Genomic DNA, 27,283 nt, shown 5'->3' with positions numbered 1-27,283 from the left:
GGAGCTAAGATCTAAATTACTTAAGTTAAAAATGAGAAAGGTACTTAAGGGAATTCTTCCTCTCAGTTTTAAATTAACTATTAAAAAAAATAAAAAAACAACAAAACTTTCTTCCATTTTCTGGCTACCCTGGGGGCTGCACAATGATACTGTCAACAGTAGGAGTTTCCTTGGACCCATCTTTTTTTCCATAAAGAGTGTGCTGATGCGTTTTATCATTTGAGGAAGAAAGGGGCTCTGGAGATTAAGCACCAATTTTAGATCTGAAATTCTGGGATCACTATGGGTAGTCTACTGCAGACTTCCTATATAGATAAAACCTCAGTTCCCCTTCTGTTAAAGGAGACCATCGCCACATTTGTTTTGAGGGAGGGGTTGGGTAGTCTTACCGCGTAGTCTCAGCTCTGTGGTTCTACAGAATTGACTTTGTCATGAGCTTTTGGGCCTCCTGTGGCATAACACTATACTAAATGCTATGTTGAATAAAACTCCTGGGGCAGCTCTGAAAGGCCTAAATTCTGAAGGTGTTTGTGGTTTAGATGGAGGCGGAGATGAAAGATAGATTAAGAATGTCAAACTGGGGAGACTGAAATGCAAGAATTGTTCAAAATTTTTTTTTGTTTTGTATGTATTTTGTTATTTTTGTCATTTTTTTAATTAAACAAACAGAGTCCTCCAGGATGCCATTCTCTTCATTTCACACCTCTGTACAAACCAAAACTCAGCTTGAGCAGTCACCTTCTACCTAGGTCTTTCAGTTTTCAGTAATACATCTCTTATGTGAGGCTTTTCATCTCCAGAGCTCAGGCTTCACAGATCAGGGTAAGTACTGCTTTTGTTTACAAACAGAGGGGAAGAAGCTAGCTTCAAGTACCTTTTAGACTGGGTTTCATAAACTCTTGTAAGGGTTGGGTTTAAACACAGTCCTTTTAGAGATGTTGTTGTCATGTGCTTCTTCTGCTGAAGGGGGTGGGGGAGGAAGGATGGCATTTCCTGTGTTTTTGGGACAAACTGATGAGTGAGATGATGGGAAGATGGTGCGGGTTGCAGAAAAGCCTATTGGCTGGGGAGGTGGAGGGTTAGAGACTGCAGTTGGCTGGGCATCCCGCATCCCTCCCTCCCTCCTTCCCTCTCTCTCTCTCTCTCTCTCTCTCTCTCTCTCTCTCTCTCTCTCTTCCCCCCCCCCCCACGCACGCGACCTCTCTCTGTCTCTCGCGCGCGCACGACCTCTCTCTCTCTTTCTCTCTCTCTCTCTCTCTCTCTCTCTCTCTCTCTCTCTCGCAACCTCTTTCTTGCTCTCTCTCGCGCGCGCACGCGGCCTCTTTCTCGCTCTCTCTCGCGCGCACGCGGCCTCTTTCTCGCTCTCTCTCGCGCGCACGTGGCCTCTTTCTCGCTCTCTCTCTCTCCCTCGCGCGCGCGACCGCTCTCGCTCGCTCTCCCTCGCGCGCGCGACCTCTCGCTCGCTCGCTCTCCCCCTCGCGCGCGCCCTCTCTCTCTCCCTCGCGCGTGCCCATTCGCCACCTCTCTCGCTCTCCTGCGCCCGCGACCTCTCGCTCTCGTGCGCCCGCTAAGGCTCTCTCTCGCGCGCGCGCGCCCGCGACCTCTCTCTCGCACACGCGACCCCCCCTTCCTCTCTCTCTCTCCCTTTAGCGACCCCCGTCTCTCTCCCATTTGCCACTCCTCTCTCTTGCGTGCTGCTTCTCTCTCTCTCTCTCTTTTGCGTGCCCTCCCTCTCGCCTGACCCCTCCCCTCTCTCTGTCTCTGTCTCTGTCTCTCTCTCTCGTGTGCAACCACCCCCATTGCGCGACCCCCCCGTCTCTTGCACACACACCACCCCTGCCCCTCCCCCTCTCGCACATCCCCCCTTAAGAAAGATTAAGGCATTAGTCTTTCTACCTCTGCATCTCTATACCTCCAGGGATGTCAGGGCCTTGCGCAGCCTAGCTTTTACTGCTTGTCTCCTTCCCGCTGACAACTGTTCTTTCCTTAGCTCTGCTAATGCTAAGGAAACTCTTGCATGGAGTTAAAAGAAACATCCAGATATAAGTGGTAGCACTTCTGAATGTGGTCTTCCACTTGGTTTACCATGCCTACACTCTTTGAGCTAGTTTATCAATCTGAGACACCTTTCTTTTGAACTTCAATTAGTGAACAAAAAATGTAGATATATTTGCTTGTAAGCTTTAGGCATGTTTTTAGTGCAGCTCAAGTAGACTGGCTTCAAGAGCACACACAATACTTGTAGACTTAGTGATTAATTTATGGGTAAGAACTCTTGCCATTGTGAGATTTACCAGAATGCATAAAACTATCTGATCTCATTGCTGTATTTGGATATGATGAAATTTGGCCTGTATGGGGAATAGCATAATAATTTTTATCCGTGGGATTAAGGTTATTCCTGTATTGAAGTATTCGTGACCTGATTCAGATTGTACATCAGGAAGGAGTTGCTTTCCCACCATTTTCTCTTTATTTAAGTTTTCTTTGAAAACTACATGGAAAAATTGACTTTTAGGACTATTGCATCTGAAAGAATTCATTAATAGGAATTTTGTTAGAGGAAGATAATACTGGATTGTTTGCAGCCTAAGTAATTTATTTCATGGAGGTTCTGAGTTAAAGTTTTATTGGACTGCTCTGGCTGTGGCTGTCTTAGGGGAAAATAGCAGTACATTTTTATCTTCTGCCAAAAAGCCTGTGGCAGATGGCATCTTGTCTGTCTAATATGAATTCTTCCTGCTGTATAAATATTGATTGGGAGAAAAATGGTGTTCTATAGCTTAAAAAATGTATCTTTGTTGATAGAGGAATGACTAAGGGGTATTTACACAAGTCTTGGGCACTGCAGCACCAGTTCGTGCAGATATCAGTATCTGAACAAATCCAAATGGGCCCGTTGGAAATCTGGCTTCTCGATAGATAAACAGAGAAAAAATAGTATTTGTATGTTTTGGGGAAATAATGTTAAAATGGTCCCTGCAATTGCCTTTGCAGTGAAAAATGTTCTTTAGTGGAAGCTAAAATCTGTAATATGATTAGTACATGTGCAGGAATGGACAACTGCTAATTTTTGGGCAGTGCAGGTGCTGTAGGCTACCTTCAGAGGCCTTATCTCATTCATTAGTCTGTCCTTTTCTGAATTACTTTTTTAGCTTTTGTGATACTCAACTTTTTTCGGACATCCTTGGTAAAACCACTTGTCCCATTGTATGTGTTGCTCATCTTCCATTTTATAGTTGCTGTCAAGCTTATAAAGCGATCTACCTTGTGCTGGACCCCAAATAGCTCGATTGCCAGATTCTTTGTAAGGTATGTTGATAGAACTGTGTTGCCTGGCAGTTTCCTCTACAAGGTCCTGAGCAAAGATTTTCTTCAGGATGTTGTCTGAGATACTGTTGACGTTGTTTTTTTCAAAGGGTCTGACTGTGTAATTTTGTGCAGAGTTCACATAGGTTATAGTTCAGTACTATCTTCAAGTGACTTTGAAAACTTAGAAGGAAGGAAGTTAAACTTTTTCGAAATAGAAACTCTTACTTTGTTTTTTGAGAATGCAGTAGTGTTCCCAAGGAGTTAGGCATGTTCTTTTCAGCTTCTTTGTGAATATTAACCTTCTACATGCTTGATTCAAAGAAGTTATTTTGTACATAATCTGCTGTCTTTGGATAAACCAATAAAACAACCATGTAGAATTCATAGAGCTTTGACTAAGATGTTAGGTTCTACTATTTTGGCCATCAGTTAACACCAGTGCTTTGCTTTCCTTAAACACAGATTTTTTGTCCTTTGAATGCAGTGTTGAATTTGTACCTTGGATGTAGTATATGCATCTTGCTACACAGAATTTCCGTCTCCTTTAGATGCAGATAACAGCCTCCAGAAGTATGCTCCGGAAAGGTATTCTTCTGTAACTAAACAGGGCCGCTGTCAGACCTGTGCCAGTTAAAGCATGCACTTCCAATAGCATATTCTAATCAAACTCACTAGATCCAGATCAGTTATTCCTTTGCTGGTCTAAGTTTCTCATTTATCTTTCCACAATGATCACCTATAGCTGTGTGATATATGTGATGTTATACAATTATGTTTCACTCAGAAAATATATCCAATTCTTTTCTGTAGTTTAAGTAATTCTTGAAAATGCTTCAGGTGTGCAGAATTAACATGACCCATGAATCACTTAACCAAGTCATTCAGAGAAGTTAAAGCATTTTATGTGCTTTTTGCCTTTCAGTAGGCTTCTTGAAAATAAACTAATTACTGGTAAGATTTCTGCATCTTTGTGTTTGGAACAGATGGGTGCAGTACTTTTCTCTGTGATGGGCAGCACAGCTCCAGCTGAGCCAATCCCTAGCATGATCTGGCAGCTATATCTGGCTTCAATATAGAAGGTGGTTTAAGAGTTTCAGTGCTAATTTCTGTAGCCTGGCAAACAAGGGGAAAAAGACATTTGTTTGGAGAGATTTTTTTGACCAAAGAGTGATCATGTGTTAACTTGGACTTTAGTTTCTTTTATAGGAGTGATGAGATTTTGATAAAAATAAATTTGGTTACTGTATTTAGTCTGGTAACACCTACCACTAACCAATCTGATGTGTTTTCTACACTGAAGAATTTAAATATAGGTGTATGTGGGTTAGTGATTTGTTAAGTTTGTTAATACTGAATAAACCATTAGTAAATTGACAGTCTTTAACATTCACTGTACAAAATTCTTGATAAAGTCTTGAAAGAGTTTTCAGTCAAACACAGTCTCTTTAGGCTCATCCCAGCTGACGCTTTGAACCATGATCTTTTGTGGCTGAACAAGACGACCCTTACAGCATTTAGATTTACATGTGTTTCAAGTTATGTTTTTTCTTCAGCAGACAGAAAAATCATATTGCTAGAGATAAATTCTGTAATGGCTCTATGACCTGCAAGAAAATCAGTGTTTTTCTGTCTGAGGGTTGTAAGAAACAAACTGCAAACTTTATCCAATTGGATTTATCATTGTTTTGTACCTTAGTTTGGCACTTGTTAATTCCACCGTTTACAGAAGGAAATGATGTTTAAATTATATGGAGATGACTGCATTACAAGTATAGTATAGTTAATATAGTCAATTAAATGCACGTTCTGTGGTGTATGTAGAATGTCCTTATGTTACTTTAGAAGATGGAGTTACTGCTGGCATAGAACAGTCTCTTTCTGGGCAAGAAGCACTGTAATTAGTGTGAAAGTAGGTCATACTTAGGAAAATGTGTTTGTAAAATACAGGTCTTGCTGGAAATAATTACAGAAAACTCGATGCTACGGTGTTAAGTTATATGCTGCAAGTCGTATATAGCAACTTTGCTGTTGTTGAACTACCTGGCAACTGACAAAAGGTTTACTTCTAATTTTGAAGTAGATGGACCAAAACTTCTGGTTAAACTGGGAAAAAGAGAAATAGCTACCAGTTACAGTGCCTGCAAGAATGCTTTTTCTGCTAATTAGCTGAGATTCTCAAGTTGTAGAAGCATACTGAAGTTTGAGTATAGCCGAACTAAAATGTCTTCTGCAGCCTTCTTTTTTTTGGGTTGACCACTCTATTATAAACATGAGCAAAGTTGATAAGCTTTTGAAAAACCCGTATTTCTAGCAGTCTATGCCTGGGACTTATGCTGGCATTTCTATCTTGAGGCAAAGACTTTTATATTCATAAAATGTTCAATATTTACTGAGGGACTGCAGAACAGAGATCAGGACTTTGGCTATCAGTTAATTGCTTCTGCATAGGAGACTCGAATCCCACTTTCACTCTGCCATTGTTGTGTTTTGTCCAGTGTTACGGTAATGGGAGAAAAAGGTTGTAAAAACATTATCTGCCGGGAAAGTAAGCAGATACAACTCTCAGGGCACCCAGGGAGCAAATCTATGGGACAAGAAAGCACTGGTTTTGTGTAGCACTTTTCAGAGTGAATTTTCACTTCTCTTTGTTATGATGATCTAGACTTTTAATCTAGGCTTTTTAAAAAAATGTATTTTATTCTGTTTTAATCTATTTAATTTTAATCTAGACTTTATCCTTGATACATTTATGGTTGTTCATCCATTCTTGGGTGTTACACCACCTTCAGCCGAGTGGTAGTATAACAGAGGGCAGCTTTTAGCATGCGGGCTGAATATGGACATCAAGAACAAGCTGTCTGACCTGTAGTTTGCTGCTGATGTCTTTCTGGCAAGTCTCTCCAGTGAAGGCTACAAAAAAGGCCAGTGAGTTGTGCAGATTGCTCTGATTTTTCAGAGTCAGATAAGAGTGCCTCTGTGTCTGCTCCTGTAATGAGGTGCAAATGTGCATTTTGGATGATATGACTCTGTGGCACATGTGACCATGAATTATTGGAAGAGCCAGAGAATTTGGACTTTAGATGGTTCTGCAGTAGCCAGTAAGGGCTGTCATGGTAAAAAGGTTGGAGAACCTCTCATGGAGAGATGTAGGGAAGCCTTTTCTAATCTCTTAATCTTCTGCTTTAGATTTGAGTAACAGCCACTGCAGCATACCCAGGTTCTGCTAATTTGAGCATAGTTTTCCAGGTATTGGAGTTCTAGTACACTGCCAATGGTTCTGTTGCCTCGTAGAGGAGTATTGTGTGTTGCTACTGTTGTGCGAAGGGTTTTGATTTTGATCTCTACTCTATCTTATGAACAGTCTTGGAATGTTTTTCCCTCTGTCAGATCATGGGCACGCATCTGAAGACAGTTTGTTCCTTCGAGTGTGTTCTGCTAGCTGACTGTCAGAATCTGCAGCAGTTTTATAAAGTACCAAATGAGAACCATTGCAAATTTAGGGTTAACCAGTCATTGTGAAAGGAGTCATATAATCCCAATATGGTTATTTCCTAGAAAGAGAAGAGTGATTATGCAGATTTCTGCCTCTTGGTCAGTTTAAACCCTCTGCTCTGTCTACTGTCTTCGAAACAACATACTCCTATTACTGATAGCTAGGCCATTTTATTTCTTTTACAACTTTTTTTACCACAGTTGTTAAAGGTAACTAATTTAAAATGTAGTAACTTCTAGAATGATAGATTTTGGGGGGGAGCTAATGTGAGAAACGGGCATTGGATGGCAATCCAAAAACTTGTGTTAATTGGCTTGACAGTGTGGGAAGAGTTCTGAGGATTACGTGATGGTATTTGTTGTGGTCAGATACCAGAAGCTTTCAAGCACCCTCTGTCCTTTGGGCTAACTTGCTCCTTTTTGCAGTGCCTGATGCAGTGGACCCTGCAGCATGGCTCAGTTGCAGCCTGGTACAGCTGTGGTAGCTGACGTGGGTGCCATCTCCACCTCTTTGCCTGCCTCTCTTTTGGAGGCTATTGGCTGAATAGGGTGTGTATCTTCCCCTTATATGCTGCAGTTACACCCTGGCTTTCTAACCTGTCCTGCTGTTTGACTAGTTATATTAGTACTTTAGGCTGTAAATTGTGATGATTGATGACGTGGCTATGCATCCCACTTTTCTTGCTGTGAGGTTGTAATGTCTGGCAGTGGACACTAGGAAACAGAGCCTGTTTCTACTGCTACAGCTAACTGCCTGTGATTGCGAATTAAAGCTGTTAGTTGGCCTCAGTCATCACTGTATAATGAATTGACTGGAGAGTTTATAGGAGAATGAAGGAACTGGCAAAGCTGGGAAATAACTAAGATGTTACGCAGTCCTCTGTGTACTGGAGAATGTTTTGGGAAATTGAGATAACCTGTCTTAGGAATGATAAATTGGGTCAGATTGCTTGAAAGGGATGGAATATCTGTCCCTTTAATTGTGTTAAAGAGAAAACACTTGGTGTGAATAACAGTTTTTATATAATGGAGTGTAATTACCTGATGATTGTAGTTTGTTTTAACTTCTGAAGCCTGTTTTTCTTCTGAAAAGTAACTTTTACAGACGCTATTATGACTTGTTTTACTTTTATCAAGTAGCTGTAAAATTGATTTTGAGGGGAATTGAATGCACCAGTGATTTTTACTTGTACACTCAGTGAAAAGTCTGTTGCACACTAAAGCTTCCTCAGTGAAGCATTATAGAACAGTAGACAGCTTAAATAGTAAAGCTTAGCCTGCAGATCTGTTTCTTTCTCAAGATCTTCATTCAGCACATTTGTATGGGAGTAGTCTCTGGTGGCTTTGCAGACATGGTGAGTTTGTGTTGATATTAAAGCAGAATCTGGCCTTGTATTTGGAATTCTAATAATGATTATGTTGCGGTGCTAACTAGAAAATGATCCAGTTCTCTCAGCTGTGTTCTTGCAGAAGAGCTAATAGAGTAAGGTGAAGTTAAAAGCTCTACTGATTGACAGAATAAGCAGTGACAGTCCTAAATACACATGGGAAATAGGATTATATCATTGCTTATCACTTCTCAAGCAAGATCTATATTTGATACTGCAAAGCAGCAAGGAAATACTATTAGTATAGCTACATGTTAACTACATTTCAGATGTGAATGCATCTGGATACTAGAATGCTGTTCAGTTTTCTGTGATGTATATCATTATAAATTATATCATCTATGTGGTGAACAAACTTTATTATAACCTTGTTTAGTTGATTTATATGAATGCAGTATACCCTGCTTCTCTGCGTAAATGGGGCTTTGGCCCTACTTTCAAAGAGTAGAAACTTGCCAGTTTTGTTGAGAGCAAGACATTTGCATGTGGAAACTGGTCTTCAGTGCTTGTGAATATATGGAAATACATTGAAGTATGCAATATGTATTTTAGAAAGCTGCTTCTCCAGTTCATACACAGGAGGTCAGGCTTTGTGTGTGTTTCTTTGAAAGGTAGCTTTCCTAGCTGTTAATCAAACCTACATTCTGAGACTTAGCACAGAAAGGAAAATATCGAAGGAATCAACTGCAATAAAAATGAAAGACTTTAATAAGGAGAATGACCTGATGTTAGCTGCAGCTGCTTATTGATACTGAGCTTCTGCTGGCTTAAAAATTTAGGAAGTCACATTTACAATCAGGAAATTCTAATGACATCTAATTAGTGTATCATTGCAGAGTTTTTAGTAATCTGGTTTAGAATGTTAAAAACAGAACAAAATGATGTCAAAGACTTTACAAAAGTATAAATAGTAAGTATATTCCTCAGCTAGTGTGTTTTTTATTAATATTCAGATAATTTAAGTTAAATTGTTATAATTATAAAGAACATGGAAGGAACCTTATTCATATTTATATTTGTATCAGTGGAATATGAAGAATGCAATTAACCTTGCATTTTGAAATGGCATTTGGTAATTTTTTTTTTTAATATTGTATTTATGGTTCGCTTTTTGAATGATGTTTGAATTATAAAATCTAGTGATAGTTTTTATGTATTCTTAATTTTAAGACTGGTATCTTCTGTAATGATTAAGTTTGGCCTGAATGCCAGAGCTCCTTATACAGTTTTGTTGATTGCTGTGCTTCGATTACTGTGTGATCTCAGCTCTAAAGGTGATGTGTTGGATTCTGTTTAGCATGTTCAGAATTCACAGTAGTATGAGAGTAGTTAAGTTCCCTTTTTCTGGGAGTTGTATTCAAAAGAGTCGACTTCAGTAACTCCACATTTACAGGTGTTTAACTACTAAAAGCATTTGTATGAAGAGCAAATTGAAGGCCTTTCATTTAGATGTTGAGCAGAGAGAGCTTCTGACGCAATTGATTGCAAAGAAACATAGTTTGCAGTTTGACTGAAGATGTTTATAAGGTAGGATGTTTTAGATGACTGGCTGTTACCTCTTTGTATACATGGGTGACAGCTCAAGATTATTTGTAGAGCAGATTCTTGCCCTGTGTGCTGTCACTGCTGAGAGTACTTCACTAACAAAAAAGGAGCCACACCACTGCAACACTTAGTGTGCTCCATTCTGCACAGATGGTACAGAGAGTTGTCAAGCATGTAACTTTTAGTTATCTATCCAAATAAGGCCATCTTAAAATTAATTACAAAGTAAAAATATTTTATCTCCAAAGTCCAGAGCTACCATTTCTACCACATTCTATGACAAATTACCTGCCTCACTGATCTTGCTCCTTTCTGTGTTTCATGGTCTCAGTGTATTTTGCTGCTTGTGTATTTTACTGCTTGGTGTGTTCTGTTGTATATAAAATGATAGAAAGTTGTCAGAGAAATTATCCGTGGATGTGTAGAAAGGTACATATGAAAGAGCGTTCCCCATCCACAGCTGAAATGTTTGGTTACGTTTCTTAACATTTGAGTAATTCATAATGTTTATGGAGTAGAGTACATGTGGGGAAGATGACTATCAGCTCTCCTTATTTTATAAAGAAATTTATATACTGTTGAATAGGGTCATGAGTAGATTAAGCTGGCCCTTTCTCCTGCTAAAATAAGGATCACAGCAGCAATTGCACAAATGGGCAATTAAGTAGACAAGATGGTTTACACTTAGAGATTTGCAATTGACAATGAAGAAGAAAACCCAGTGTCCGCCAACTCCAAGTACTTTGGAGCTCTGGTTGTACTGAAGAACAGGTGGACTGGATTTCCCCGTCTTCAGTATGCCAGCTAATAGAACACGTGGGTCTTCCTACATATTGGAAAAAAGAGATTTTGAAGCTTTCTGATAGTTCTGTGTCACTAATTTTTTCAAGGGTTGTGACAGATCTTATTTCTTTCTGTTCTAACATGCCACTGATTGCTTCTGCTTTTTCATACTTGTTTGACCCACTTCTAGTAGGATATGGATAAGACCAGTTACTTATGAATTATATGTTACATGTTTTTTATACTGGGCATGAAGTAGTGAAGTAGTAGTATGGGATGTTCCTGAGCAAGTATTTAATGAGGTAGCTTGTTAAAACAGAAAGCTATTGTATTTTTTGCTGACAGTTATCTAACTTTTTGGCATCATTCTGGCATAATTATGGGACTAATGATGCTCAGTTTTCTTCTCAGTCGTTTTTTTCTAGCTTACCAAAGGTCCTTGGAAAGCACTTGGAAGGGCTAAGCAAATACCATCTGTGCAGTTAAATAAATGTGTATAAAATATTTAATTATGTATAAGGCTTCCAGTAACTTCAAGGAATTCAGCAACAGTTAAAATAGAAAAGGTGATATAAAAGCTCAATTTTTTCTGTTTTTCACAGGAAAACTGAAGTAGCGTGCTGTGTCGCTATCACAGTTGGATACATTTTGTATTGAATAAGGAAACCTTGTTGAACTCTGTGACTTGCAGCTTTTGTTCTTCCGGCTTCTTGAAGCTCGTGAAACCTAGACAGAAACCTGAGGGATTTTGCTTGCTGGTCTTAGACAAACGCCCCTTTGGGTTTCTGTAAGAGTAATCTAAAGGAACAACTGCTGTATTGATTAAACAAAATGTCTTCTGGCTGATTCTTGAGATTTCACTGTTACATTTTTGTCATATATGTTATGTTAAGTATGAGTTTTGTTTCACTAAACAATCCTGCTTTGAAAAATATCAAGATATATTGTATATGTTGGAGAAGTGATTATTAGATTCTGGACATGTCTGTCAGTGTAGTTAATCCCATATTACACTGTTGAACCTCAGCTTCCAATTGTACACCCAAGCGTTACTGTATAAACGCATTGAACTGTGAAGAGTTGATTTGAATTTGAATTGGTATTTTTCATTCAGAATTCTTTGTTAAGAGATTTTTAGGTTTAGGGCAGTTGTGACTGATATTAGCCTCAGGAAAGAAAGGCTACCTTTTATTTTTTCCTCAATTCAACACTAAGCATTAATCTTGGAAGAAAAAGCTGTTCATTATGTTGATATTAAAGGCAACAGATTGTGTTAATCTTCTTTTATCAGGATCAAACTTAGATATCACCATTTCTTTAATTACTCGGAGGTCCAGAGTACCTGACTTGGCTAATAGAATTTGTTGTATAAGTTCTGTTAGCCCAAATGCAAACTTTGGACTTCCAAGTTAATGGCTAAAGGTTGAACAATCATAAATTTTTGGAACTAGAGCAGGAAAGATAACTACTGCATCCAGCTAAACTGCCAGCAGCTTTTTAGTGCTTCCTCTGATGCACATTCATATATCTCTTAATTAACTTTTTCCAGCTCATAAGAGGTTTTTTTAAAACATGTTGCTGTCTGAAATGTTTCTTCTTCTAATTTTTCTCATGGTAGCATTGCCTGTTTCATCTAGTTGCATTGATATTCTTACTGTAGTGATAAATGTTGGTGCAGTGCTGAAGTTGCCTCCATCATTTGTTTCCTTCTAATATCTTTTTCTGCATTGCTAGCTCTCTTTTTGTAGGAAATGTTTTATGTTCTTACAGTGGCCTAACAGGCTTCGTGACTGTGTTCTGGGTGATACCACTTGGGGGTTTGCAGATGCATTAAATTCTCTTGGGTCTTTTCTAGCCCTGTTCTCTGTGATACATATGGATGTAAGATTTCCTTTTGCTGTTTATATAGCTGAATTATTTTGGCATTTTGCATACCTTAGTGCATTGCTGCATGGTTTCTTCTCTCATCTGCCCCACTCTTTCCATTCAATGTCCTTTTTTCTTCTTTGTTCATTTATTTTCATATTGCTTGTATAAGGACAAAAGTTTATATTTCCCTAGATTGAAGAAAAATTTTGAAAGATTTAGTTTCTAAAGTAAAAGGATATCTCGTATAGTCAGCAGCCATTTCTTATTCAAATCTGGTATATTAATTGTGCTGCGTAAATGGAGTTTTCAGTGTGACTAGAAAAAGTGATGCACAGGCACTGTATCCTGCCTGAAAAATACTCAACTTTGTGCTTACATTTGGGTACTGCTCGCTAATAGAAAAAGGAGAAATATTTTCAAGTGAATGTTTGCATTATCATTCCTGAGCTGTTTTAGACTTAGTGTCTTTGCAGCTCAGCGTGGACCATGTGGTGTGTGCATTGTGTGGAAAAAAAATGATAAACAGCATGGATGCTAAGCTCCTGCATGTGAATTGGCTGATGTAGGCACAGAAGACATCAATGATCCAAATGTTTTTATGTCCTTAAGGCTATGAAGATAATCCAGCTGTGATGTTCAAGTACCTTCTTGACACTGTTTGATATGTCCAAGCTGGAAGCTGATGAGATGGATAAGCAGTTAATGGAAAAATCTTAAGGGAAGCAAATGAGATGGTGGACACAGGTGTTGTGGAAAAAAGATTATGGTTAGTGGAGGGCTGGCAAGACTGCAGTGGTGTCTACTTTCTAGAACGTAGTTCTTTTCTGTAGCGAGGCGGTCAAATCTAGAGGTCTAATAGAAAGCTATTCTACATGGTGCTCGCAATCTTGACACGAAGAGGTCTGTTTTAGGATACCACTCCACAACATGTTTTGGAATCCTCAGTAATCCAAAAGGAAAAAACTTTTTTTCTAGAGCTCATACACTGTGACTCCTGTGTAGCTAAAAGTTATATGAATAACACTAAGCAAAATATTCATGGTACTATTAATCGAAATTGGTGAATGAAACTTCTTTCTCCCATTAATGATTAGTCTGAGATGAAAGATTGACTCTAGACCCTTGAACTGTGTTGCAAGCTAAATTAAGAGTCTGGTGTTTTACATCATAAAATACACAGATTCTTGCTCAACTTAGATGCCCTTAAGCTCTGGACTTATTTGAAGTATGTCTTCAATGATGAGCTAGTACTAAATTAGCGCTAACAAACCTTCTTTTTAAACATGCAGGCCACTTCAGTATAAGAAGAAATACCCCCTGTGTGTAGGGTGTGGGGCCATAGTCATTTCAGCTGAAAAAAGCAGATAGTTCTTCCCTCCTCATTCATGACCATGTGCTCCCTTATGTTTCTGTGGCTGTGCAGTGGGATGGATCAGGAAGAAGTCATAATTTGGTTTCTGGGTGAGCCGAATTTTCATTTGGGATTGGTCTCCTGGTCTAATTCACTACAACAGTGGGGATGTAAAGGGTGTATGCAGTTTGGGTTGGAGACCTCCTCTTTCATGGGTACTGCTAGTGGAGCTCGAACCTGAGTCTTCATAATATTATAATTAGTTGCTGAAAACATAATTCAGCAAACAGGATTTGCTTTTGCCCTGTGGTACCTTGTCAGTTTTGCTAAAGCAACTCTTTGCAGGTTTGCATAGTGGAGGCCAGAATGTGGACTTGATCAGTGCTTAAAATAAACATTTGTTTCTTAGGTTATTTGTGAACTGGATTAATTACCCAGTCCACCCTGTGGTCCTACAAATACAGTACTGTCACAGCTGAATGGATGGCATAGGACTAGGAATGAGAGGCTGTCTATGTTGGCAGTGTTGCAGAAGAAATGTTTGTCAAGCAACAGTTTTGATGTCTTGAATTTCATATCCAACAAAAAAAAAAGATAAAATTTTGCTTCTTGTAAATATTTTCTTTTGTAAATATATTCTTTTGTATATGTTGCTTCTTGAAGAGTAGTGTGTATTTGTGTTATGATGTCCATTTTTTTCATTGGCATGCAGAAATTTATATGCATGAGTGCTAAATTAAAAATATTTTAAAATGGTGAGATGTTCAATGGTCTGTTTTGTGGAAGGTTAATTCAGGTCAGGGCACTGAAAACATAGTTGTTACCTGATTGTGATCATGCTGACTGCAAGATATCTGAGGACTGAAGGGCTTCAGGGTCTCTGGTTGATATCCTTAAGGGTTCATAGTAAGGCATCTTCATTTTATTGTAATGGACTTAGCAGAATATTGTTTCTTTTGTCTTCAATACTCTGTGCAGAAACAGTATTCCATAGATTACTGAAACTGCTGTAGAGAGGTTATCAGTTTGGTTAGGGCCCAGGCGGTATTGCTATGTTTAACTAGAGAATTTTTTTAGGTGTGGATATTGAAATAACTTTTTGCCTGCCTTAGGGTCAGATATGAAGCGTTTTGGTGTTCTGAAGCTTGACACACTTTATTTAAATCATTTATCTGTCCTGAATTAAAATCACAGAATAGCAAATCTTACTCTGATGAGAGTTATACTTAAATTTGACTTTCTGATAACTTGAATTATGAGTTTATTTGCAGATACTAAAGATGTGCCATAGTTACACAGAATACCCAGGTGTAGTAATCAGTGTACCATTTAATTCTCTAAATCATTTGATCTCTTTGAGCATGGCAGCAGTTACTAGCAATATAATTTGACGTCCTTCAGGAGGGTAAGTGGGGAACTGGTTACATAGGAGTGTATGATAACATATCCTCTCTGGAAACCTGCTTTTAAAAGTAAGAAATTAGATATTTAATATTAAACACTGCTTATCATTCCAAGCTAAATTTGAATTGACGTGCATTATTATAGCTCCGCAGGGGAACTTCTGACATGCTGTAAGTATTTCAGACTGTTTTTCCTGTTAGTTGTGTGAGATCCGGGTTTTCAACCCTCTTGAAAGTTTTTAAGGTAAACTTGATTATTTTAAAATGCTGTCATCAAATAAAAAGTTTGTTGTGAGGTGGCTCGACAGTAGGTATAAATGCTGATTTTAATTTGAAAATTAAACACATTTTGCATCTTACAGTATATAGGGAGACAGTTCAAACTTTAATTTTGCTGTGCCAAGCATGAGGCGAGTTTGCTTCAAAGAGTTTCAGGTTTTGTATAAAGCCATGCGGAGTGAACCACACTTGTTCAGGTCATCAGCAAAATGCACAAACTGGAGCACTCAGTCAAAAGGGTTTTTGTGCTAATACTAGGTCCAGAAGCGTTTGTAGGATTGTTGTTTGTGAAAAACTTTTTGGCATTCGAACCCTGAGAAGTCAGTTCCCTGTTGATTTGAAGTGGTATAAATGAGTGTGACTTCAGTTTGGCTGTCAGGTTCCATCAGTGGAAGGACTAGCTCTCCACGTAGATTCATGTTTGTGCTTCTTTAAGCAGTAAGGTCCTAGCAGAAGTTCATAATTTCATAAATGATAGAGTGTCTTCCTTTTGTTCTCAAACACTGGCTATTAATGACAAAACTGTGTTTCCTGGCTTCTACTCAGCTATTCTGGATGTACACTGTGCTAATGTACATCAGCAGTTTCTGCTTCTAGAAATAGACTTGGTCAGCAGCTGCAGAGCAAAACTGATGAGCTTCTGGTCATTTTTATTATTGCTGTTTGGAAATTGCGTGGCTGTGAAAGTGTCCTTTGTGTGTGCCTGCTGTAGTGATGTTTGCACACTGAGCTGAAGTTACGAGTAGGGATAGGGAAAGAGTTTTCCCTGCATTTAGAAGCCAGTAGTGTGGAAGTGGAGGCAGAGCTCTCTGTATCCCTACATATGGGAGGGAGTCCTTACAGTACGTTTGGAGCTCTCTATATAAAATACATGCTACCCAGCTGGCTGAAAGTCTTGAGTTCCTAAACAGGGTCTGGGGATAGCATTTTTCCTTCTTCTTTATAGCTGGACATCGGGCAGTATTTACAAGCATATACTATTGGGAAACATCATCCTGCTGTGCCCTGTGAAGTTGTCTCCCAAATTTTTCAATTCCTTCCAATGTCGTTGTTCTTTTTCGTCTGCTATATGGGAAGGAAACAGCCAGGGAAGACTGCTTGCCTTCCACAGCGTTCCTCCCCTCCTGCACCATCTTAGGAGCTCTTGGTAGCAGCTGCTGCTGCTGTCCTCCTTCCTAGGAAGCAGAATAGGAAGTGGCACCAGTCTGGCCAGCAAGAAGAAGGGAAGCTAGCAGGTCAGCCAGGAAGCCATCGTTGTGAATGGACACAGAGGAGGCTGCCAGGAAAGAAAAAATATTCAATATCTTTGATTTGGGGATTTAACTGAAGTCCTATATCTGTACTGACATAGGTATTTTTCTTGAAAGCGACCGATTTTGCTCTTAAGGTTCTTAGTGCAGGGCCTCAGGAAGTATCTTGAGCTGTAAGAATGATTTTCTTGAAGTCAAGATATACTTGCTTTCAGCGTTTCCCTAAAATACCTATAGCCAAATGGGTCATAAACTCAGCTTTTGCTGAAAGATGTGGAATTACTTAATTTTCCCTCTCTAATAAAAGAGCATGTTTCTTGTATCTTGACACCCAGCCTGTGCGAATCACATACAGAGAAAAGGAAATTAGGAAATGCAGTATTGCAATGGCAGGTGGGAGTAGAGACCGCTTGTCAGCTGTTGCTTGAGAAACAGTGCAGTCAGACTGTGAGGAGGCTAAAATCACCTAATTGAAATTCAGTGTATTCCAAAGCCTAAGAAACTGGAAACCAAGGATCATCTCAGTTGCATGTTTTACCAATGTTTAAAGTTGTATTCTTTGTACTAAATTAGGTTTTAGTGATGTTAACTATTATTTTACGAGAAACAGAACCCTGAGGTCTAAACTCTTAGCTTATTAATTCTAATGTTTTTAAAATGTATGCTGACTTCTATTAGCCTTGATAGCCTGAATATCTTTAAGTCCTCTGCTATTAGAAAAATGGATCATACTAATTCTTCATAGAAGGTAATATTGACAGGGTGGGAAAGCACAAATCACGTTTGAAAATAAGAGTGTGGACTTGTTCTTTTTAAAAATGATTCCTCTCACCTTTTAATTCTTATGGGAGTAATTATAGTTTATTCATTCATTGTGTTCATTGTGACAAAGCACTTCCATGTTTTAATGGTCATTCATAGCAATAATGAGGTTTAAATAATTTGGAGAGTTGAAGAATATGGTATTTTACAGATCATTGCAAGCACTTAGGAGGTCTTATAGAAGTAAAAAGTTTAGAAAGAAGCCTTAATTCTGTAATAAGAACATTTTGTGTCTCATTGGATAAATAAACCACATTATGAGTATAAAATCCTAAAAAGTGTTAAGTATTTCAGAGCGCTTTTGAAGTTTATTGCTAAAATACAATATAAGATGTTGCACTTTCAAGTATTTCTGGAAATGATTAGCACATATAATAGCTTAATTCCTTTTATAAAGTATAGAAACTGTTAATGTACAAAGTTAATATCTTTTGTATGGTGAAGAAATGTAAAGGAAGAAAAATGATAATTTTAATGTAGAATTAGTTTGACATCTAGAAATACTCATCCTTTAAAGAGAGGCAAAAGGAGTACATCTGGAAACTATTTACCTGAGAGACTTTACTAAATAAACCTTTATTTCTGCTTTTAGTCAGCGGACAAGCAGCGAGCCCTAGAAGAAACCAAAGCCTACACAACCCAGTCATTAGCAAGCGTAGCCTATCTGATCAACACTTTGGCCAACAATGTTCTCCAAATGCTGGATATCCAGGCATCCCAGCTTCGACGCATGGAATCTTCGATCAACCATATTTCACAAGTGAGAATTTTTCCCTGTTTTTTTGCAATTTGTTCTTGAAATTTTACAAGTGTAAAATTCTTTCTGGGTTAGGCTTATCTGATATTTTGGGAATGAGAAAACATAATTACCCTTGAAACAGAGGGATATATTGCTTCTCATGTTAAATCTGGGAAGGGTCTCTTCTTGTGATTTTATGATATTTGTGTTAGTGTGAGCATTTTATATAGGAGAAGAGATTATATGTAGTCTTGGCCTGTTTATTGTTTGGGGGGGTCTATTTTGCCTATGAAGTGAAAGCACAGGAAACTGCTGATGGGAAATTCAGAATATTACATCTAGGGGCAGATTAACTAATCCAGCTCCTATTTGGTGGCTTACTGTGCTTGCTATTAAAAGGCTACAGGCACTTAAAATTAAAAGGAAGAAGTATGAAATGGACAGTGGAAAATTGTACTTGTCATCTTTTTACTTTTCCTGTTGCTGTAATACTGGCATCTGATGACAAAAGCATAGATGGCAAAAATGCTTTGTTTCTGGCTTTACTCAAGGTTTTCTTTGCAATGACACGAACAGAAGGTGAGATGATGCTGTCTCATGTTTGTGTATAGCTTTACAACTCCTGCCATGGTCTGCAGTTTTTCTGAGCAGCAGTAAACTAAACTACTAATATTGAGAACTTGTGTCTTGCCATTACACTGATGAGAGTTCTGGCTGCCAGAATGGGTCGAAGACAAAGAATAAATTTATTGGAGGCTTATATGCCAATGATGGATTAAAAGGAGAAAGTAAGAGCAATGAAACAGCACATTCTGTTTCTTCATTCACTGGAGAGTTGGTTGGCTTCATTACTGAGCATTTCTAGAAGATAGAGATAGACAGTCCATTTTGTGTCCTGTTTTGACCAGTACATTTTGGCTACTGGAAGTCTGATAAAGTTTCTTGGTCTCCATATGATGATGTTACAAATCAAGAAAAGAATAACGTGGAATTTAGAAAGGCATTTGAAAGTGGGAGCTGTGTAAGTTAGGAAATAAGCAGGTAGTTAAACAGTATGTAGATCTGGAAGAGGGGAGAGGAGTGAATGGATTCTGAGGATGACACAGCATTGTGAAAGAGGGAGCAACACCAGAACAGGGTAGAAGGTAATGAAGATCAGAATAGTATGGTGTATTTTCATAAATGAGTCAAAGAGAATTGGTGGATATGTTCTCTTTAGTATTCAGAGTGTTTTACTTGGCTGCCATATTCTTTACAGTTACTTTTTCTCTGATTGAGAGATTATTATTTTTCTGTCTTGGAAATGATCACGCTTACAATGCTCTGAAAGTTGAAGCCATTTCTATGAAATGAGTTGAACTCATCTGTTAACTTGCTGGTGCTGAAAGGCTTGCTAAGCTGGCAGTGATCTGGCCCAGCAAAAGAAGTGAATAACTTCGTTCTAGGTTCATGAGCTGAATTGGCTCCCTGAGGGATCAGATGAATTCCAGAGCAGCTGCGAAGAAAGGGAGGGGGGTGTCGGAGTTTCCTTTCTGGTGGCACTGTGCTGTTGGATTGGGTCAGTTAGCTCATGCAGCTGGTTTCTCAGAAAAAAGCTGAGAAGTTTTCTTCCACTACATGCTGCTTCTTCATCTATGGGCAAGTTAGTTTTTTTTTTTTTTTTTTTTCCCCCTCAAAAGCAGAAATTTTACACTATTGCACACATCTTGTATGTATTTGTGTGTGTATGTGTATACTTACATGCTATATATATGCTCTGTGTGTGTATATTTACACACACACATACACATTTATAAATACATATATATATACACACGTGCCTGTACATGCACGTGTGTGCACCCCCCCCCCCCCCCATGCTTCTTGGCAGGCAGGCTAGGGCCAGTTGATAAGTATTTCAATTATTTGAGAGCCTGATGCAAAAGACAGTATATTAAGAAAAAATATTTTCATTCAGACTTCACCAGATTCTACATTTTATAGGTGCAAAAAATTCATTTTGTCACAGTTTGTGTAAATCAGCTTTTGGGAGAAGTGTCATGGAATTTTTAATTTTTTCCTTCTCAGGATGAGTTTTATGCAGATTGAGATGTGAGGTGAGATTGTCTTTGCTACGTAGGCAGGATTGGTACGTATGCAAAATGGGTAGTTATTTAAAATGGACTGTTAAATTACCGGTGCCCAATACCCAATGGAGATATATCTGCCGGAATTCACACGTTGCAGTTGTACAACAAAACAGAGCTTAAAGTATTTCTGATTTAAAAAAAAAAATCCTTTTATATTGCTATGAAATTGGTTTTTTTTGTTGCTGTTTTTGAGACTGTATCATCCATATTTAGGATGCTAACCAAGCCTTCATGAGAGGAATGATATCAGAGGAGCAGAATTTTGGATAACACACACATGCACATGCGTGCGCACACGTGTGTGTGGATTTTGATCCAAGGAATTTTTTAAAGTTGAATTTAATACCTTTGGAAATGGGTTCATGCCATGATACTGCTGTTGTAGATGGCTATATTTTCTCTCTTAATTTCAATGGTTATTTTTCCTTTCAGCATTTTTTATTACTTTTGTCATAGCTTGTATGTAATAAACCATTTCTGTTCAGCAACTTTGATTACACTTATCCTGGAACAGGCCTAACCTGCAGAAGATTCTCCAGTCTTTTTCACACTGGGTGTCAAGTTTAGTGTGCTGTTTCTCGCACCACTTAAAAAGCCTCATGGATAAAAAGCCAAATTATCAGTTCAGGCAATCTGACTTGAAATGGCGTCAGTAGTTAGAACAGATAACAGACTCATGACTACCAGCCGCTCATATTTGACTGTGCATTGGTGCATTAATACTTTGTTCAGTAGGTATTGATATTTAAATGTAGAAAGCAAGTGCAAATTATGACATCTGGATGTGTAGTCCTGCTTTTAATTTTGGATTGGAGTTCTAGGTTTCCACATATTTTCCAAAGAAGGGAGCAAAATCATTTGGCTCTTAGTAAGAAAACTTTTTTGGAAGTGCCTTTTTTGTTCAAACGTAGCTCTGACTTGAAGAGACTTGATTAACTTCAGAAGATAAAATATTCTAGTTTTCTGTTCGTTGATAGAATGCCAAATTATATAACTTTCTATGTTTTTTTCTATGTGCCAGCTTAATCAAAGAACTGAAAAGGAAGTTGATAATCATTTCTGTTTTTTTCAGATTATACATAAGTCCTGAATAAGGAGATCACTACTATTGAAGCTGTTTTTATGCAAGGGATTAAATGCTATTGGTTTAAAATTCAAGACTACTTTGATTTGGTCTGAAAGCTGATGAATCTATTCGTATTTGCCTTCTTAAACTTTGTCCAAAACTAGATAGTATGCACTGTTTCATATTTGGCTGAAAGTTTAAATCCTAAATACAGATCATCTGTATAAATATTTATACTTGCTGAAACATTCGCATTAATTGTTTCAAGTCAGCAAATGCTGTGGAATGTTGATAATGTCCAAATTCTTTAAATTAATCTGGCAGATTTTCAGGTTTCAATATTCATATGATGAGAAATAACTTTTGTCAGGTTTAGTTATAAAATATTCTTAGTGGACGAGGTAACCTGAAAACCATTTGCTGCTAATTATAGAAACAATCATCGCAGAGTTAAATATAGTGACAGTGATGAATTATCTTTAATGGTGTTGCATGATGGAGAAATCTGCTTCATCCAGTTCTTACAGAAATCGACCCCCCGGACGCTGTCCGTCAGAGCAGTTCATAGGTACTGAGGAGCCTGCAGGTTTGAGCTTTCCTGTAGTCAGCATGCGATGCTTGGTTTAACTCTCACAGCGTGGGTGAGCTGGTTGCTCTCTGCAGGGAAGTTCAGCTGGACTTTCTCTTGATGTATCAGGAAAGGCCTGGAGATGTTTTCAGTTGTCTTTTTCTTACAAGCTGTAAGAGTAGCCACACTCCTTCAAAAACGATAATGCAAATCTGGTTTTCCACAGTAGATATTAGCAGTTTATGGAGCAGATAGCTTTTCGGCATCTCAGTATCATTATGATCTCTTTCTCAGTGTATGAAATACATACAATTTGAGTTGAAGCAACTAATGTCACATTTCTAAGATGTCAGATTTGGACAGTTATTTATCTTAAAGCAGTAATCCAGTTGTCAAGGTAATTTTTGAATTCATTGTTTTAAAATCCAGCAAATTAGATTAAAAAAAGAAAAAAACAACCAGCAACACTGTATTTAAGCAGCCTTTTCTCCTGAGATTTTTTGACTGTATTTTAAAACACTGACAATAAATTGTAAATTGAAATTAGAATGCTGTGAGAAAGGCTTCTGGAGAGTTTTATTTCTGCAATTTCACTACAAATTGGACTTTCAAAATGCTAACAAAACTACTCTGAAAAGTTTCACTTACATCTAGAAGAGAATATTTCTCAAAACTGCGAGTTCAGGGCCTATTAAGTGAAGGGGTAAATACTCTTAATTTTGGAATCCCAGAAATGATTTAAAGTATTCACTATTTTTAATCATTACAAAACTTGAGGCTGTTTTTATTACTTCAGTATGGAAGTTTGACAGTTCAAAATGGCCCAGAAAATTCCTAATAGAAAAAAACAAAGTGGTTTCCTCCCCCCAACCCCCAAGTTAGCCCTTGCCTTATTGTAGGCATTTTGAAAAGCGTATCAAAAGATGGTAGTAATGAGCCTAATCTCTAACAAACTGTGTGCTATCTGTCAATTAAAAGCTGTTGCTGATGGTTAATGGAGCTATGAGAAAAATTATATAATAATGCTGGCAGTAATTCAATATTTTTTATTAGAGAACAGAGATTTAAGTTATAGAAGAGCAGAATACATCCCATCTGCTTTTCCTGCCAGACCTTCCAAGCCAAATGTTTTGTTGGTCAAGTTATAGCCCCCCAAACTTAATATATAACTTTTGCCTTCTCTTCTTGGATATTTTTTGAATGGAGTGTTTTAAAAATGATATAATCTCAACAGAGGTTTCTAAATTCCTGTACAAGCATTCTGTTAGCACTTTCCTGTCTTGCATAAGGCATTAATGCCAGTGCTGGAGGCAATAATTACCTGTGTGTTAAGGATAAATATTTTCGTTTTCTTTAGTAGTAGATTAGTCTTTGCTTCTTTTTCTGATAATCAAATACCTCGATGTTCCTCTTAGCTGTTTTATAGATGTCTTAAGATCTTAGGACTCCAGTAGTCTACCAAGCTAGAGAATGAAAAACCTGCCAGCAAAATGCTTTTCAATAGAATTTTGGGAGTATTTGTCAGAAGTGGGTGCCATTTTAACACCCTCAGTCATTCCGTAGCTATTAAAGAAGCTGTTCTGAATTGTCATGCAACAAAGTTCCCATTACATGAGCTTCAGCTTTTAATTAGTTTTTATGCATTTCATTGTTTATTACTGTAGGCATGCCTCACTCTATTCCTTAAGGAAACCAGATGTACTCATAGCTCTTATTAATAATTAAACCCCTCCTTTTCATTCACAAAAACAAGTCTGCACGGTGCCAAGATGCCATCACTACAATAATATGTGCATTGAATATCTGCAGTCACATTACATCTTTAGATAATTGCATAATAAAATGCTGAAAGAACATGATTAAGGTTGCAGAGGTCTAGCACTTGAACTTTAGGGAAAGGAAGAAATAATTTTGCCAGCACTGCACTAATTTCTTTCTTTCTGATTTGTAGATGGAAGATAAGAATTGAGGTATTGAGAGTTTGATGTCCAAGGCATAAACCAGTTTCGAATGATCACATTAAGACCCATGAGATTTTGGCATTTCAGTATATTTGATATATCCTACAGCATTTCAGATTGATAGCATTTCTGTTGTAGCTGGGGATGTTCAACATTTTAGAAAACTGGATCAGAGGCCTATAAGATAAAGAGCATACAACTGTTAGTGCAAGATTTCTGCACTTCTCTAGTGACATGTCTAGATCACAGATGAAGTCTGTGATAATAGCAGAGCTTGAATTCTTCAGCTATATTAGACATGAGATTGTCCCCCGAGTTGTTGCAGTCCCATACAGTTAGGTTGTCACGTGCTTCCTAATTCCTCAGCAGACGAGGTGAGGATTCTGTAGACGGTCTCCTTGGTGCGACCGCTCGCTGCTTGTTCCCAGAACGTCTCCTTCCGCTGTACCGTGGGAGCAAAGGTTGGGCACAGGGAAGGGATAAAAATGTGACGAAAGATAAAATATTGAATCCCACCCTGATTCAGAGCGGCATGTTTTTGGTACTGTGCAATGGAGCATGTTTATGTGCTCTGTTTGCACTGGTGCTTGTACAAGCAGTAATACCATAGGAGCTGTGAAGAGACTGATCTGCTCCATTGCACTGAGGGAAGGTATATAGACCTGGTCATCACTGGGAGCTTCAGAAGGGCTTTGGCAAAATTGACTGGAGAGCAGTTTATTTGCTAAACTATTAGCTGTTACAATGTACAGGTTTCTATTAAGCTTATTTGGACAAATTTGGGTGGGTTTTTGTGAAGGCAGTGGAAGATGTGTCCCAGATTGTTTAATCACTCCTATTAAATTTCAGATCATTACTCAACAAATCTGAGTTTTCCAAAGAGAGAGTTGCCAACATTTTTTGACCTTGAATAATGTATTTTTCTGTAGCTTTATTTTAAGAAATAGCTGTGCTGCTTCATCAGAAACTTTCCAGTTCTAGTTAGGTCATACTGGAGGTGGTAGAAATGCACATGAGAAAGTTCTGTTCCATGTTTAAAGTTTAGCAAAATTGCAAACAATTGAAAATATGTTGGTGGGAAATATTCGGTAATCTTGATAAATAGTGATTTAAACCTGCATATAATGCCCCTAGTATTTGTGAAAACCTCCTTTCTGGAAAGAATTTGAAGAAACAACTCCTTGGAATTTTTTTTTTGTTTGTGCATTTTTTTTTAAGGTCCTGATGGTTGCACAAGATAACATGGGATCCGTTTTATTTGTTTTGCTATGTGTGGCATAACTGAAAGGATAAAACAGTGTGAACAACCAACCCCACCTCTCCAGTCCCTGCTCGCAGAAAATTAAAACTCATCAAACTTGTCTTATGAAAATGAGTTCTCATTTGTACCTGGTCTTTGCTTACTACAGAGCCTCTCTCTTGCTTAACTGTCAAAAGTCTTCCTGGTGCCATTCATGGTCACCGAAATGATAGTAAGAAATCTTATGAATATCTGAATGAATAGAAATCCTAATGATGGTGATTCTGGGTATTTTCTTAATGTTTTTAGCCTGTAGCTTAAACTTTTGTTTATAACTCTGACAAATTTCCTGTAAGGAAAGTTACATTGTGAGCAAAGAGTCTTTTTTCTTTTTTATTTCTTTTTTTTTTTCTAATGACACAAGTAACCCCAGGATCTAAGAATTTCTGTCCTGCCAAAAATGGATAACCTTTTTTGGTAACTTTTTTTTTGCCTATTCCTCTTCCCAAACAAGGTTCAAGTACATGTATTTAGACAGTGTATTTTCATTAGGTTTTTTCTTGCACTAGATATTCTCCTGCGCTAGTCATTGTAATATGTGAAGGGAGGGATTTTCAGTGTTGGCTTTACCCACTCTTAGTGAAGGCACTGGGTTTAACCATTGGCCTCATTGTGCATAGAGTTAAGTTAGTACTGAGCACTTTTTGAAATCCAATCATTGCTTTGTCATGAGCCATTTATAAAGACTGAAATATCTTGTCTGATTTGTCAGAGTGAAATTTTATTCTCTCATAAGGCTATCAGTCCTAGTTTAGCAAACTGTTTTACAATCTAAGAAAACCTGTTTATGGTTTGTTTTGCAGGTCATAAAAGTTAGGATTTAGGAAGATACCGTTACAGTTCATCTAGTTGGACGCTGTTTCAAAAAGGAGCTTAGAGAGCAACTGTAAAATTAGAAAGGATAATTAAAGGAATGGTATAGATCGGTGTCAGTAATTCAATGGAAACTACTAAGAATGGACAGGAGAAAGAATTTTGCTAAATTGTAAAGAAAAGAGTGATAGAAAACCCAAAGAACCCTCGGCTATATGTGTGGATCTAGAGGTGACAAGTTCAACAGTAAACTGAACACAGATGCTGTAAGAAAATACATGTAGTGATATGTTTATCACAGTATACCGAGATCTGCAAAACGTTGGAACTGATTCAATTTTTTATACTAACTCTGTATTCAAATGCCTCCCGCTGTTAGTAAATACACTACGTCTTTTGTAGACGGTGGACATTCACAAAGAGAAAGTTGCTAGAAGAGAAATTGGTATCTTGACTACAAACAAAAACACCTCAAGAACTCACAAAATCATTGCACCAGCTAACCTGGAGCGACCAGTTCGCTACATCAGGAAACCTATTGATTATACAATTCTAGATGATATTGGACATGGAGTGAAGGTAGGTGATATTATTAAAACAGCCAAACTGCAAATACATTGTCTTTGTGTATTTTCAAAATACTTGATGTTTTTCATGGTAATATACCAGTTTCTCCTTACCTGGCATGGTTTGTCTTCCCAGTGTGTCTATACACATAAGAGGAATTCTGCCCAATTTCCAGTTGCACTTTCTCTTTCCCTTGCCTCCATGTTTCTGAACCTTGCAAACCCACTGAATCTTATTTCTGAGGATATTTGGGATTATGGATTTCAGCCTTTAAGGTGCTTCTAAGTATCTATTTGTATGATGCTGCTATTCTTGTTTGAATCAGTTGCCAGGATATACCTGAGTAATGAAAGGCTAATGACCAACTGTCGCTTTTCTACAACAAAGTATGATCCAGCTGTAATTGCCACTGGCTTACTTTGGAGCTCACCTGAAGAAAGGGTTTGCATAAGAAGTATCATTTGCTCCCTTTTCTTCTTTTTGGCAGAGTGTATTATACCCATATCCTGTGATGTGCTTCGTTGAAGTGAGCTGTATACAACTTGTGTGCCATGTGGGGTTCCAGAATGGGAATTTTCCTCCCAAGTTCTAAGCCAGCTGGTTTTGCCTTTTAAGACTAAGAAAAAAGGAGGAATTCCAGGGGAAA

The 27,283-nt window shown here is 38.0% G+C and overlaps 1 protein-coding gene across 10 annotated transcripts in view; it reads left to right on the top strand.

The window, feature by feature from the left end:
- Window positions 1–27,283, top strand: part of ABI2 (abl interactor 2) — a 73,383-nt gene that overhangs the window by 11,830 nt on the left and 34,270 nt on the right. For 7 of the 10 annotated variants that reach the window (XM_064515278.1, XM_064515275.1, XM_064515273.1 and 4 more), the window contains exons 2-3: window positions 18,087–18,254; window positions 26,473–26,649. In XM_064515278.1, coding sequence (XP_064371348.1) covers window positions 18,087–18,254; window positions 26,473–26,649 — 345 coding nt within the window. The remainder of the gene's footprint in view (window positions 1–18,086; window positions 18,255–26,472; window positions 26,650–27,283) is intronic. The other 3 variants (XM_064515281.1, XM_064515280.1, XM_064515279.1) reach the window with 1 other exon arrangement.

This window comes from Dromaius novaehollandiae, chromosome 7 (assembly GCF_036370855.1).
Source record: "Dromaius novaehollandiae isolate bDroNov1 chromosome 7, bDroNov1.hap1, whole genome shotgun sequence".
Taxonomy (NCBI): domain Eukaryota; kingdom Metazoa; phylum Chordata; class Aves; order Casuariiformes; family Dromaiidae; genus Dromaius; species Dromaius novaehollandiae.
This window is presented reverse-complemented; position numbering and strand designations above follow the sequence as displayed.